The 16,422-nt window shown below is 39.9% G+C and overlaps 1 protein-coding gene across 1 annotated transcript in view; it reads left to right on the forward strand.

Annotated features, from left to right (window-relative positions):
* The window catches only part of OSCP1 (organic solute carrier partner 1), a 31,003-nt gene that overhangs the window by 2,772 nt on the left and 11,809 nt on the right, over nt 1-16,422 (forward strand). The window contains exons 2-4 of the mRNA XM_077150266.1: nt 6,256-6,410; nt 12,757-12,924; nt 13,447-13,527. Of these exons, the coding sequence (XP_077006381.1) occupies nt 6,256-6,410; nt 12,757-12,924; nt 13,447-13,527 (404 nt within the window). The remainder of the gene's footprint in view (nt 1-6,255; nt 6,411-12,756; nt 12,925-13,446; nt 13,528-16,422) is intronic.

Here is a 16,422-nt window from a genome sequence, read left to right on the forward strand (position 1 = left end):
GAAGACAGAGTGATAAAGCATAGTAGAGATCATGGGATTCAGAAAGTTGAGAGGCACTCATCTGCTCCACCGTTTAGAGTCGGTATGGCTGAAGGAACAGGAGCCACTGTGAAAGATGCCTGTATACAGAGGCCTATAAGACATCAGACATCATAAATATGCCTTTGCTGAAGCTTAGAATGGAGATCATATTTCTTATAGATGTTTTTTTTTATCTTACACAACTAATTGGTCTCTTGGAAGCCACCGTGTTCCCACAAGGCAGATGTTGCAGTTTTCCTCCACAATGCAGCATCTAGGTTAGCAGTCAACAGAAAGGAAGTGCTTTCTCTATGGGGCAACTGTTGAGTATTGCATGTTGAATGCCGTCCCACATTTTAAGCAATAGCAAGAATAAAAGCTGCCTTTGCCTCACTCCCATTACCTTAGAAGTATTCCAACATAAAACCCTATTACATTTTGTTTCAAGTTCTCATTTTTCAAGAGGAGAAACTGAGGCATAAGGTCATTAGGTGATTTTTCCAAGACCTATCGCAACGTGGTTCTGAGCAACCAAATGACCATCAAGTTGTTTTTATTTTTCTCATCCCAGTTTAACAGCCATTTCTGGGTAGCCTTGGGCCTAATTCCCACTCAAAATATAACTAAAGTGGAATCATCGCGAACAAGTCATCTGGAGACATGATAGAAAAACAAGGGTATCAATTACCTCCCACCCACCCCCAGCCCCCATCCTCAGGAGGAAAGGGTGGAGAGCACACAGCACTGCAGAGACCTCTGCTGGAGCTAAGTGTCATTGCCTGCGGGATTGCACTCAGAACCCCTGGGAACGCGATCACCAGCTTCTTTTTGTAGTTCACTGTCCCCCTGAGAGAATGAGCCCCTTGCAGCACCACTGTTCCCAAACATACCTTGAAGAGGGTTGAAGAGAAAACTCTACCTCTCCAAATTCCCACAAATCTGCCTGCTAAGTAAATACCACAGAAAGAGAAAAGATGCAGACACTGTACCAAAGAAACCAGAATCTGCTTTAGGAAAGTCAGACTCTTGGTGCTGTTTCCCCAGTTGTTGTTTTTTTCCCCAAATATTTTGTCTCCAAAACTTTTGACTCTTGTGAAAGAAAGATGGTGAATTTTCTTAGAGGAGGCTGACCTTGCAAATGGAAAACATTTGCCAGCAGTTAGGGCACAGCCCTGGGTGTGCTCTCAAAATCGTCTCTTACCAGCTATTGTCATTGTATATTGAAAGTATGTATATACTTTGATTGTAAACTCAGAAATCATCTCTGAAATACTTCCGAAAGAAACCATTAATTACAAAATGTCATTTGAATGTGGATGTGTTTATCTGTGTCTGGTTTTTCTAGACTGAAATCTCCTGAAAATTTTAAGGAAAGAAAAAAAATTCATCCTTCTTCCTTTTTGTGTGTTATCTAGGATATGTCATTAGAGAAAGTGGAATTATGAGAACCCAGCTAAGTGCTTGATGTGTTTTATCCATTTCATCCCCACATCAACCCTAAGGTTTAAGTGCTATTATGACCCCATTTTGCAGATGAAGAAACTGAGACTTAAAGAGGTTAAGCTAGTTGCTCAAAGTCATACAGCTACTAAGTAGTAAAACCAGGTCTCAACCATAAAAGGACTCAATTCTCCCAGATCACTCCAGCAAATATATTTTTCCTTATTTGGGCTCCTCTTGGTATCTCCCTGATTGCCTTGTCCTAAGGAGCTTTCTTTGGTCCCACTGTTATTCCTTTCTAATATGGAAATCATGCCTCTGTGTATAAAAAGTAAGGCAAAAACAAATATTGAGATTTTTTTCCTTTTCATTTACATTTCAAGCTTTCAGCTGTGAGCAGTTCCATCTATGCTCTTGAAAGAGAAATCTTACATGAATAAAAAATCAGGTTGTACGAGAAGAAATTGCTTTTCTTAACCTGTTCTTGTATTTTTCCTCATGGCAGTTTGTGTTTTTTTTTAAGCCTTATTTTGAATGACTTATACTCATAGCACTAGAGAGCATGACTTCTTGAGCCTTTCAAGTTGGACCCCAGCGTAGCTAGCCCTCCTGAGTTTCCTCTCTTCCCAGGCCAGGTACTATATAAGACATAGCCTCTCTAGGGCTTTGTTAGAGTTTGTTGTTTACCTAGCCTCCTTTTAAAAGTTTCAAGTGGAAGGCAGAGTATTCACATTCAACATTAAATGCAAACATGAAAAATAAAACTTCATAGACCGGATAATTGGAATTAGTATTTTTTAAAGCTCCTCGAAAATAACATTCTTGCTTCATGAACTGGTGTTTTCTTTTTATATGCTTCATGTAGATGAATGGACAGAGGTGGACAGAAAACGAGGTATGCTATCTCTTGGCTGCATGTATTTAGTCTGCATCCACAGGTTCACTCCGTCCTTTATCAATGGGCCTTAAAATAGGGCTGCTCTAGTTATTTCAGAGTAAGAAAATAGGCATGAATTTCTCTTTGGCTGAGATTTTCATTTGTACATTTGAATCTTTGGCTTAAAAGAAATAAATGCAGCATATAAGATGAAAAGTAAGCAAACTTTGGCAAAGGAGCCACACACTGCACCTGAAGGATCTGTCTCCTTCTATAAGTTCCAAGCTTTGCGGGGACACTGGGAGGCAATAGTTTCACTTCTGGGAAGGTTGTCCTCATTGGCAGTCCTTAAAACAACTTTGTGATAGTATCATGTAACCAGAGAATTGTCTTCAACATGAGTGACCCTCTCTTGTGCTGTTCTCCTTAGCACACAGAGAAATATGTTGAGCAATATAAAACAGAAGCATGTGGCTGCATGGCTGCCAGGACTCTGGGCAGAAGGCATGATATCATGCATGCAGTATGGCCTTATCATGCCAGATCTTGAGTTTCCCTTCACTTGTACCTCAACTAGGCACTTATCTGGCCTGGAAACTAGCAGCAAACCAGAAAGAGTTGCCGACTCAGAACAAAACCTTAGACTTTGTCAGCTTTTAAAAGTCACAGGTTCCTTCCAGTATTTGACCTTTGGTGCAGTCTGTGCATGTTGTTAAGCATCCTTATCAAATGTTCTCACCACACCAAGTGTGCTAGGGAGATGATCTATAATATTTAAGAGCACAGACATTAGAATCAAAGACACTTTGTTCTAATTTCAATTCTGCTACCAGCTGTGTGACCTTGGACTTTAACCTATTACTCAGTTTTCTACCTCTATAGAATGAGGATATTAATTCAGAGTTGTCTTGGAGTTTAAATGAGATGATACAAATAACATTCTGAGCCCAGTGCCTGTAAAAACTTAAAACATGATACTATCCAAAAGGGTTGATTAGCTTCTCTCTCTTATGCTTGGTTCCAGCATGTACATTCCCATAAACAAGAGTAGAAGTAATTGGTAAAACACTTTATCCCTTTCATCAAGATAGTTATTTCATCAGGACAGGCTCAAAGAAAAGTCCAATTGAGGTGCTTGATACACTTTTATTATTTTTCAAAATCATTGTTTGGCACTTCTTTTAAACAAATTTTTTGGCCCTCCTCTCGACTCATGGCAGAATTTCAGGCATGAAGTGTGGATTTTGAAAGCTTTTCAATACATAATTGGATCACTGGAATTTATTTTAACTTAAGCATTTAAAAATAATGAAGAGAAACCAACCTCACCATCTGAACCCAGAACTAGAAGCCTGATATCTTGAGAGCTCAGCTACCAACACTTATAATGCAGCCCTTGACAAATTACTTCCCTCCCCTGCCTTGGCCTTTTCCTGATGGAATCTGGCGCCCTGTACATACCTGCCTCATGAAAATTATGCAGTATTCAGTCAAGTACTGAAAACTAACACCAAGACAGATTAATGGGTCTGGTGAAAACTGTGACCTTTCCCAGAATTAACTTGAACCCGATGTGGGCTGCTTCTCTAGGCAAGGATAACTTCTCCTTCCTCTTTGTACCTGTCATGCCTTTTCTTAGTGTCTGATGCATAGTAGGCCCGCCTCAGTGAAGTACCTGGTAAAGTAAATTGTGAGGTGAAATCATGTTAATTTGTGCCCCCATATTCTTTCCAAAGGGGAGATGGAAGCCCTGGGTGCCAGAGCCCAATGGTAAAATCAGCATTTCCTCTTTGTGCACTGCTTTGCCCACAGGGGCTGGCCCTGTTACGCTGTTTTGCTCTTTCCCCGACAGGTGAACTTTCTGAATGTCCTTGTGCAAAGATGCATAGCTTATTCAACTTCCCAGGGGAAAGGCTTCATTTTGCTTTTTACTTTGCCAGAGTGGCTAACAATCACTTTGGGACTTTCTTTCTTTCAGAACTGATTTATTTGGGACTAAGCTATTTTCCTAGCAACTGCTAAGGGCTCAAAGGCTCTAGAGAAATGACTCAGCACCTTGGTGAATGGTAGCTATTTGTAAGCCTTAACATAATCGAAGCTGAAAGTGATACTTGCACTTAAATCCTTCTTCTTTGGCACTCTTCACTGGTCTACATAAATCTGTGGAAAATTCTTCATTTTCTCTCTTCGGAAGCCTTATGTGTGGCTTTTCAGTGGGCCCTGTTTCCTTGCAAATTCTGCAGGTTATTGCAGGCCTTGCTTATTTAGTTTAAAAGAAGAGGCTTCAAACTATGTATGAGACAAAGCTGGAAGAGTTAATATGTCTCCAAACGGTTCACATTGGGAAAATGTTAGTACACATTAGTGGGAAGCTGTAACACAAGTTGTGAAGGATGCCCTGGGCCGATAATGAACTTGGGTCTTCATCACTACGTAATAGGATAGAGACTAGATTAAACCCACAGGTCAAGTGGGAATCCAACTCTTCTGTAAAGAGTCACAAAGTCCTTTTATGTCAGTTTGGGAAAAAAATCTCCCTTACCCTCTCCCTCTATCCCTAAAATGCTTTAAGATGCGGGCCTTAGCCCTCAGGATACTTCCCTCATGACTTACAGGTAGAGAGGTGCCTGGAATAATAACCTCATTGTTCTCTACCTTACCTCCACTCTCTAAAATACTTGACCACCTCCATTCACCTGGAGTATCCTTTGTGTTATGCAAAATAAAATAGGAATTTATGTCTTTCAGTAACACTCAACCATGTTTAATAATAGCTTTGTATAATTATTGTAAATAACCCAGTTTTCTTTCAAATTATCATTACTGTCACCTTAAAGCTAGAACATATCTAGCTGAATTTAGCATAATCTATGTTCAAACGTACTTGTTCCTATTTCTTATACCAGCAAGTTTACCTAATGATTCTTATTTTAGTAGAACAAAATATCCAAATGAATGAATGAGCTCAGACCTAGAATTATAGACACTTTGGTTTGCACACTCCTTAGGACCATTTCTTCTCTGATCAGATGGAGATTTTCCATTAGAACCAGTAGTCTGAGACCCCCCAACTACGGTATTATAGATCAAATGTAGAAATTAAGGCCTTCAAAAATGCTACTAATCTCGAGTACACATCTTGTAGAAATATTAGAAGTGTTTTCATCTCTAAGCAGTGATTTTTATGTTAAAAAAAGAAATCTTTGTTGTATTTAATTGGTGCAGTTTTTTTAAATTTTTTTTGCGTGTTTTAGAATATAAACTGTTTAATTCAGATTTGACAAAAAAAAAATAATGAATCTTTTTTGCCATGTGGGAGACTCAGGCTCAATTCCCAAAAACAAGCAAACAAGCAAAACAAAAATTCAATAAATGGTGCTGCAATATCGGGATACTCACATGGAAAATAATGAAATGTAACCCCACTATACAGCATATAAAAAAAAAAAACGTGAAATGAAATCTTTTTTTTTTTCTTTTTTTTTTGGAGGGGGTTGGTGCATGGTTTGGGAATCAAACCCAGGTCTCTTGCATGGAAGTGAGCATTCTACCACGGAACCATCCTTATACCCTCAAAAGAAATCTTTTTTAAAGAAAGAAAAAATATTTTCCCTATCATCAAGTGAGACAATATAGGTAAAGTAGTTTATAAGTTCTGAAGCACGATGGGCGTGTACATTGTTATCACTTATGTTTGCCCTGAGATGGCCTCGTAAAGCACTTTTGGGCCCCAGCTTCCTACCTGGCCACCTATGTGGTTTCTCCCCAGAGAAGAGATCTCACCAACCCCATCCACACCCAAAGTTGCTGTCTATGCCCAGCAACTCCATTCATGGAGGGGATTGTTCACAGAGGGCCTGTCTGAATCAGGCTTCCCTCAGCGCCTTGTTCAGATGTGTGCTTTCTCATCCCTGCAGTCCTGAACGACATCATCTCAACCATGTTCAACAGAAAGTTTATGGAGGAATTGTTCAAACCTCAAGAGCTCTACTCCAAGAAGGCCCTGAGGACTATCTACGACCGCCTGGCTCATGCCTCCATTATGAGACTGAACCAGGCCAGCATGGATAAGGTGAGCACACGGTTCCCTCTGCCCTCTCTGTTGCGTTTCTTGTACATTTTTCAGATGATCATAGACTGGGGTCAAATGAGATACTATTTTGCAGTTGTGCCTTGCAAAAGCACAGGCAGTTGTTAATATTTGTTGTTGTTACTGTATTGTGACGTTCCAGAGTTGGTAAGGACCTCAGAACTCATCCACACCGACCCCTCCGGTGTTTACATCATTCTGCCTTCCCACAGAAAGTGCCGGTTTTCTTGCCCATATTTATGTACACAGGGATCACTTATGGTGTTCAACATTAAAAACTTTAATTCTCCTTCATTCTTCACAAATCTCAAATCTGCAATGAGTGATAGTTTTACAGGAAACCAGGCATCTTTGAAGTAAATATAAAACCTCTCAGTCTTTATAACATGTTTATTACATGAACGTATCTACTTCTTGGTAAATAAATTATTGGGGCTTTCTGATTTTTTAAATAATAATTCCAAATAAATAAATGGGGGAAAAAACAACAACTCTTCTGTGGAGAAGAATTCTAAATAATTCATATAGATATTCTCATCCTCAATGAGGTGGAATAGAACTCCCCATTCCTTAAGTCTGAGCTCTACTTAGTGACTTCCTTTCAAAGAGTACAGTACAGAAAAGAGGGTAAAAAAATAGTAGCTTTATAGTGAAGAAGCCTGACAAACACTGTGGCTGCCTGAGAGCAAGAGTGACGCCTGCAGCAGGAAGCCACACTGACAGTGTGTGTCTGGATCTGATCGCATGGCAGTGGCACTTTATCTGAGACCTTCCTCCCAACAACCTGTACCCCCAGTTTAGTCATGAGAAAGACATAAGACAAGTCCAAGTTTGAGGGTCATGCTACAAAATACCTGACCAGTACTCCTCAAAAATGTCAAGGTCACCAGAAACAAGGAAAGTCTGTGAAATTGTCGCATCCAAGAAAGCTAAGGAGGCCTGATGACTAAATGTAATGTGGGAGCCTGGATGGGGTCCTGGAACAGAACAAGGACATTAGGCAAAAACTTAAGGAAATATGAAGAAAGTGTGGACTTTAATTAATTAAAAAAAAAAGATAATTCCTTTTCAAGTTTCTCCATTAAATAGTATGAGGACTGAATAGTGATGCTAGATGTGCAAAAGAAACACTCACTTATTGCAGGTACCTGCAAACCTCAAGAAGATAGACTGCCTGGAACTGGGCTCTCTCGGCTCCTACCCCCTACCTCTGGATCATTACTCTCTCTCCGTTTTCTCATCTGTAAAATGGAGATAATAATTGCTACTTCACCAGGTTGTTGGAAAGATTAATTAGGAAATCTACATATGGCAACACACCTAGACCTGGCACGTAGTAGATGTTCAGCGAACGTTAATTATCTTCTCTGTTCTGCTTGCTCTTCTCCCTCTCCCTTAAGAAGGTTTAGGGTTCCCATGGAGAAAAGACACAGAATCTGGAATCAAAAAACCTGGGTTAAAATTTTAGCCTTACCAATTACCAGCGGTGATACCCTGAATAATTTACTGATTACCTCTGAACTTTCAGTTCTTTATCTTATACCTGTGATTTTTTAACTTTTTAAATTGTGAAATATAACATATACATAGTTTTTTAAAAGCAATACTTTTCAAAGCACATTTTAACAGGTAATTACAGGCAGATTTCAAAGTTTGATATGGGTTACCATTCCACATTTTCAGGTTTTTCCTTCTAGCTGCCCTAAAATACTGGAAGTTACAAAGAAATATCATTATAGTGATTCAGCAATCAAACTCCTTTGTTAAATCCTATTATTTCTGTTATAACTCCTCCTTCTCCTTTGATTCTTTTCCCAATCTGTAGTGGTCTTTGAGCTATGCCCATTCTAACTTTTTCCTCTTGAAAAGGGGTTTTAACGATATAGGGTAGAGGGTTGGAATTAGTTGATATTCTTGAAGAGGCTGGCCCCTCTGGGCTTCAGGACTTATCTGGCCTAGGAACCTTCTGGAAGTTATAGGTTTCTGGAAAGTAAACTTAGCATGTGAAACTTTTGGAAAGTCTCAGTGAAAGTCTTAGGTGTTCTTTAGGGTTAATAGGAATGATGTTTTTTTGGAATATGGCAAACCATGGTTAGAAGTATCTAGCTGAAGCTTGCAGGAGTAGCCTCCAGAATAGCCTCCAGAGTCCATTTGAACTCTCTTAGCCACTTATACCTTATTTTGTTACATTTCTTTTCCCCCTTTTAGTCTAGAAGGCATTGTCATTCCCTTGATGCCAGGGCCAGGTTCAATCCTGGGAGTCTTTCATTGTCAGGGAGACTTTCACCACTGAATGCCATGTCCCACATAGGGAGGAGGGTAATAATTTTCCTTGCAGAGTTGGGCTTAAAGAGAGAAAGACCATATCTGAGCAACCAAAGAGGTTTCCTGGAAGTAACTCATAGGCATAATTATAGGTAATCTTATCTTCTCCATTACAGAAATAAATTTCATAAGAGCAAGCCTCAAATTCAAGGGCTTGACCTGTATTCTTAGGAAACCCTAAAGCCTGAGAGAGTACCGGGGATTTCCCAGATGGGAAAACTTAATATTTCCATATTATTTCTCCAGACCTTCAAGGGACTCTACCAATACTTTTAATTATCACCCCACCGTAATCTGGGATGTCTCCAGGTATTACATGAAACTATGCAGAATTACAAGGCCTCGTTTCCATTCTGGGCTCCCTATATTTGGGTTGTCCAAATGAGCTATCCAGACAGGTTGATTAGATTGTGTGTTACAAATAAATTCAGGTTCTAGATACAGTAATACCTCCCTTCCTTTGGTCTCATACAGTAGGTGATGCTCTAGAGTACATTCACTATCTTCACTTGCCCCGTATTCTTATTTACCTTAGTCCCAACTGGATCGGCTTCATTTTTATTTCTAATTGAAGCCTGATCTCTCTTTAAAGTAACTTTAACCGTTATTGTATGTAGCAGTGCTGACTTCCAGAGCTGCAGAACTCCCACTCTGAATCTTAGATGTCACAGAGGAACTCAGAGTTCCTGGGAAATAACAGCTTATACACATACAGCTCAGTATCTCAGAATCTAGAAATACACTTAAATTTCAGACTAAGTATAGCTGTTATAAGATCTTACAATCTAGGGTCCAATTTTCTTATATTTTCTGAGAGGCCATAGCATATTTGTGCTTTTGTTTCTGGCTTATTTTGCAAAACACATTCTCCCTAAGGTTCATTCAGTTTGCTGCATGCCTCACGACATCCTTCCTTTATGTAGCCGCACACTATATTCAGTTATAATCAAATATATCACAGTTCACCTTTCAGCTTCTCAGTCTTTGTACCCTTTAGCCTTCCACTGGGCAATATGGATAATGTCCAAAATAAACTATGTCTTACAGTGTCCTCACTTGGTTGTACAATCAGCAGCACTGTCAGTTTTAGACTATTTTCATTGGTCCAAAGAGACAGAGAACTAATAAACACAGCCTCACCAAATATCAAATCAAAGTCTCCCCTAATCTTTTGTTCTTCTCCCCCACCACCACCACCAATTATTCACCCCTGGTATTGCTGGGGTACTGTTGCTGTCTTCCTCCTAACTACAGGCATGTAATATTAGTTTTCCCCCTTGTTCTAGTTTGCAAGTTGCCGAAATGCAATATACCTAAAACAGAACAGCTTTCTAAAAGAGGAATTTATTAAGTTGCAAGTTTACAGTTCTAAGGCCATGAAAATGTCCAAATTAAGGCAAGACTATTTAAGTATCCAAATTAAGGCATTCAGGAAATGATACCTTGGTTCAAGAAGGTAGATGATGTTCAGGGTTTCTCACTCAGCTAGAAAGGCACATGGCGACATCTACCCGCTTTCTCTCCGGCAATCTTCAACAGCTTCCCCAGGGCTTGTCTGTTCTGTTGGCTCTGTTGGTTCTGGTGGTTCTAAAGCTTTTTCCAAAGTGGTTCCCTCTAAAAGGGCTCCAGGAAGGAACCCCACCTTGAATGGGTGGAGACACATCTCCATGGAAACCGTCTAATCAAAAGTTACCACCCACAATTGGGTGGGTAACATCTCCATGGAAACAATCAGAAAGGTCCCATTCAGCAATATTGAATGAGGATTAAAGGACATGGCTTTTCTGGGGTATATAATAGTTTCAAACCAGCACACCCCTATATCCCACTATTATTGGCTCTTTGGTAAGATCAAACCTTCGCAGGAATTCATGCAAGAACTTATGATTGTAGAGTTAATCAGTGGGATACATGGCACTATACATTCCCTTTCAATCATACTCACCTTCAGTATGGCAATGTATATAACGCCACTAATCAGCTACCATCACTTCTATCTGTTCCCTTACATTTAAGTTCAGCCTCATTGGGTAACCTTTCCCTCATCTCTAGCTTCTGTGTACCTCTAGGTCCCCTATATTCCAGTGTAAACCTCTGAGACTGCCAGAGTCATAATAGCAAAATCACACAGTAACAAAACAAAAAATGACAAGTGCTGGAGAGAATGCGGAGAAAGAGGCACACTTATCCACTGTTGATGGGAATGTCAAATGGTGCAACCACTGTGGAAGGCAGTTTGGCAGTTCCTCAAAAAACTGAATATAGAATTGCCATACGACCCAGCAATACCATTGCTAGGTATCTACTCAAAGGACTTAAGGGCAAAGACACAAACGGACATTTGCACACCAATGTTTATAGCAGCATTATTTACAATTGCAAAGAGATGGAAACAGCCAAAATGTCCATCAACAGACGAGTGGCTAAACAAATTGTGGTATATACATACGATGGAATATTATGCAGCTTTAAGACAGAATAAAGTTCTGAAGCATGTAATAACATGGATGGACCTAGAGAACATTATGCTGAGTGAGACTAGCCAAAAACTAAAGGACAAATACTGTATGGTCCCACTGATGTGAACCGACATTCGAGAATAAACTTGGAATATGTCATTGGTAACAGAGACCATCAGGAGTTAGAAATAGGGTAAGATAATGGGTAATTGGAGCTGAAGGGATACAGACTGTGCAACAGGACTGGATACAAAAACTCAAAAATGGACAGCACAATACTACCTAATTGTAATGTAATTATATTAAAACACTGAATGAAGCTGCATCTGAGCTATAGTTTTTTTTTGTTTGTTTGTTTTGTTGTTTTTTAATATATGTTTATTTATTTTTTATTTTTTTCTCTATATTATCATTTTATTTCTTTTTCTGTTGTCTTGCTATTTCTTTTTCTAAATCGATGCAAATGTACTAAGAAATGATGATCATACATCTATGTGATGATATTAAGAATTACTGATTGCATATGTAGAATGGAATGATTTCTAAATGTTGTGTTAATTTTTTTTTAATTAATAAAAAAAAAAGAAGAAAAATCTCACAGCATCTATGCTTTTGTGTCTGAGTTATTTTACTTACCATTATGTCCTTGAGGTTCATCCATGTTGTTGTATGCTTCAGGACCTCACTTCATCTTACTGCCACATAAAATTGTATGTATATACCACATTTTGTTTATCTATATCTGTTGTTGGGCACTTGAATGTTTCCATATTTTGACAATTGTGAAAAGTGCACTATGAACACCTATATGCAGATGTCTCAGTTAAAATGCCTTTCCAGTCCCCTCAGCCAGTCTGAACCTTGTTGAAACCAGCTGAAGCTTCAAGGTCCATATTAAGCCCACTTCTTCCGCAAAGCCTATCTTGACCCCTTGGTCCTCACCAGTTCTCTCCTCCGATCTTTCATGGGTGGTCATACTATACATGGGCTTGTTTATATCTTAAGTGTCGTGCATTATTTTAAATTGTCTGTTTATGTTTGTAGGACTTTATACTTGACTCTTTCATACATTTTATCCCATTTACTCCTCTCAGCTGCTATGCAAGGTTGGGAAACTCAGGAGCATTTTTTACAGTTAAGAAAACTGTAAAGAGGTAAAGAGACTTGGCCAGGGTCATACACCAAGTCAGCAGCAAAGGTAGGGCTTGAATTCAGCCTTTGTCTCTCTCAAAGTCTTGTGCCAGAACTCCAGAGCTACCAATATTGTTTCACTTGTGCACCATCAATGAGCTACATAAGGTGATCAGAAGTCCTGGTTTGCCCAGGAATGTCCTGGTTTACACGTGTTGACCTTGCCTAATTATTAATATCATCCCCTTTAACTCTCAGAAGCGCCTTGGTTTGGATGATGATGGACTAGGCCACTCATGGTGCAGGGAAAGTCCCAAACTGGCTTTCAGGAAATGTTTGACTGAATCATTGTTTGGAGATTCTGATATCTGCTTTTATGGTCCTATTGATTCTAATTTTGTATGGATTTTCAGCTCTATGATCTGATGACGATGGCTTTCAAATATCAAGTGTTACTGTGCCCCCGTCCCAAGGATGTGTTGCTGGTCACTTTCAACCATCTAGATGCCATCAAGGAATTCATCCGAGACTCCCCAACCATCCTGCATCAAGTGGATGAGACTTTTCGGCTGCTGACTGATGTAAGAATATCCTCAGTTAATCTCTACTCAGCTCCAATACTATTCCCCTTCCTCTGTTAAGAACAAGATGAGGAATCATAATGCCTGCCAGTCCCCCAGAAAATTCTAAAATTCTGCAAGTATCCGTCTTGGCAGTACAATAGGTGATGCCATCTTATGCCCTATTACTGTTGCCTTCAAAATTGGGAAAGCAATGGTACAGAGCATAGTCATTTTCTCCCTACTTTTCTGAACTGGAAGTTTTGGTGGTGGATGTTCTGTTAAATCTTAGGGTGCTGCCTCTCTAGGTTTGTAGGAAAGGGGAGAGATGAAGTGTACCCCTGCTCAGATGTGGTGTTTTGAGGTTTATCTTTCTGGTGAGGGTATGGTGCTGGCTCTTCTGCTGCCCCACCTGCCCCAGCAGCTGCGTCCCCTGCTGGCTTATCTGGCATCCATCCCTGAGTGCCTACCTGGCTCTGCCTGTACACAGTTCTCATCTCATTTCTAAAAGTGAAGTGCTTCTTTCTGCTTTGCCTTTGGCAGACTTACGGGGGTCTCTCTGCTGGGGAGTTCCAGCTGATACGTCAGATGCTCCTCAGCTTCTTCCAGGACCTGCACATCCGAGTAAGTGTTGGGCAGCCCCGAGACCTCCCTACAGCGTGGTAGAGAAATGGTGCAAGTTGTTCAGGGCAGACAGGGACTGACAGTTAGCAATGTCCTTAGTGTTTGACTCTATAATAATAAACTTTCAGATAACAAACCTCCATTTTTGAATGGACCAGGGAAAATAATGATGGTTGCCTCATTTCCTGCCAGTTACCTTACATGTTTCTTTGAATGGTGGTTCTTACCCTGCTTCTTTAGAGAAAAGGTGCTTTCAAGGCCATTAGCCTGACCTCAGTTCCATAACCTTGACCGCTCCAGTATCCGACACTCCTGCTCCATGAAACTCTCTCCTTTCCTGGATTTTCATGGCTCCAGACCATCCTGGCCTTCCCTTAGCACTCCCTTCTCTATGACTTTCACTCTTCTTCTCCCTCCTCCTGCCTCCAAAGCTTCCTTCTTCTGTCTCCACACCACCCCCTGCGATTTAGGGCTGTTTCCTCCCCACTTTAGATACCAACTCTTTGCCTACGACTCCAGAGCCCAACCTCTACCCCACACTTGCCCACCTCTCCTGTACAAGACACATCACAACCTGCTTGCTGAAACTCTCCACAAGGATGCACACTTGTGCCTAACACTAATGTCAGTAGCTAAACTGATCTCTCCAGTTCAAGTCCTGCCTCTGACTTCTCAGTTTCTGTGGAGGGCATCACCATGCCTGGACTCACATGACCCAGAACAAAGCAGCACCTTTGATTCCCTCTCCCTGATCTTCTAATTGTTTCCAGGGCCCCTAGAGTCTGCCTTTTCAGTCTCATGCCTCCTTTCCTGTTGTCACCTGCCTGGCTCAGACCCTCATACTTCTTGTGGGCTCTGGTCTCCTCACTGATCCTCCCACCTCCTGCCATGCCTATTCCAGGCAATTCTACATGCTAACATATTTTTAAATTGTGGTAACATACATGCAACATAAAACTTCCCATTTTAACAACTTTCAAGCATACAATTCAGTGAATTAATTACACTTAGATGTTGTGCGCCTGTCACTACCATCCATCACCAGAACTTCTTCATCACCACAAACAGAAACTCTGCACCCATTAAGCATTAACACCCCATTCCCCACCCCCACCCCTGCCCTTGGTAAACTGTAATCTTCTTTCGGGCTCTATGAATTTGCATATTCTGGTTATTTCATATAAGGTAAGAGATACAATACCTGTCCTTTTGTGTCTGGCTTATTTCACTCAACATGATGTCTTCAAGGTTCATCATGTAATAGCATAAATCAGAACTTCATTCCACTTGACGTATATTCCACATTTTATTTATCCTTTCTCTGTTGATGAATCAACTGTGGCCAGTTGATTCTTGACAAGGGTGCCAAGTCTACTCAGAGGGAAAAGAATAGTTTCTTCAACAAATGGTGCTAGGAAAACTGGATATTCATATGTAAAAGAAAGAAAGTAAACCACTACCTTATACCATATACAAAAATTAACTCAAATCATTGACCTAAATATAAGCACTAAAACCATAAGGCTCTTAGAAGACACTGTTGATGGACAGTCGGTTGCTTTCACTTTTTCGCTTTTGTAAATAACACTGCAGCAAACATTGGCATAAAAATATCTATTCAAGTCCCTGCTTTTAATGCTTTGGGGTATATACTTAGAAGTGGGATTGCCGGATCATATGGTAGTTCTATGTTTAACTTTTTGAAGAACCACCAAACTGTTTTCTATGGTGGCTATACCATTTTACATTCCAACCAACAATGTAAAAGTGTTCCTCTCTCTCCACAACCTTCCCAATACTTGCTAATTTTCATTTTCTGTAATCATAGCCATTCTTGTGGGTATGAAATGGTGCCTCTGTGATTTTGAATTGCATCTCCCCAATGACTAATTATGTTGAGCATCTTTTCATGTGCTATTGACCATATGTATATCTTCTTTGGAGAAATGTCTATTTGAGTCTTTTGCCCATTTTTTAATTGGGTTGTTTGTCTTTTCGTTGTTTATTTGTAATTCTGTATATTAAACCCTTATTAAATACATGGTTTCCAAATATTTCCTCCCATCCTGTGGTTGTTTTTTCACTATCTTGTTAATGTCCTTTGATGCACAAAAGTTTTCAGTTTTGATGAAGTCCAGTTTATCCATGTTTTCTTCTGTAATATGTGCTTCTCGTGTAAAGTCTAAAATCCATTTCCTAATACAAAAGTCCTAAAGATATTTCCTTATTTTCTTCTAAGAGTCTTATGATTTTAGCTCTTTTATTTAGGTCAGTGATCCATTTTAAGTTAATTTTTGTATATGGTGTAAGGTAGTGGTTTACGTTCTCTTTTTTTGCATTTGGATATCCAGTTTTCCTAGCATCATTCGTTGAAGAAACTATTCTTCCCCCATTGAGTAGACTTGGCACCCTTGTCAAGAATCAACTGGCCACAGATGTGAGGGTTTATTTTTGAACTTTCAATTCTATTCCATCAGTCTAGATGTCTATCCTTATCTACACCCCAAATTTTAAAAACACATTTCTGAAATTCTGAATCTTGGGCCTGTCTTGGACAGGACTTTGTTCCTTCTCATCATTCAGCGAACTGATATGGGTAAGATGGTATGATATGGTAAAGCAAGCCCAGCCTCTGGTGTCAGACACTCTTGAATTTGAATCCCAGTTGCTACATTTGCTCCATGACCTTGAGCATAGTGCTGACTTTGCTTGAGCCTTAGTTTCTTCATCTGCAGAATGGAAATTATAATACCTCATTTAAAGGTGAGGAGGACTAACTGAAGTTACATATGTACTACACGTGTAGCTTCTTACATGTGTGCAGTAGAGAGTGCTTCTGGAGGGACATACGAGAAACTGATCCCGATAGCAGTCTCCTGGGTGTAGGTAACCATA

Source organism: Tamandua tetradactyla, chromosome 2, assembly GCF_023851605.1.
Source record: "Tamandua tetradactyla isolate mTamTet1 chromosome 2, mTamTet1.pri, whole genome shotgun sequence".
NCBI classification, from domain to species: Eukaryota; Metazoa; Chordata; class Mammalia; order Pilosa; family Myrmecophagidae; genus Tamandua; species Tamandua tetradactyla.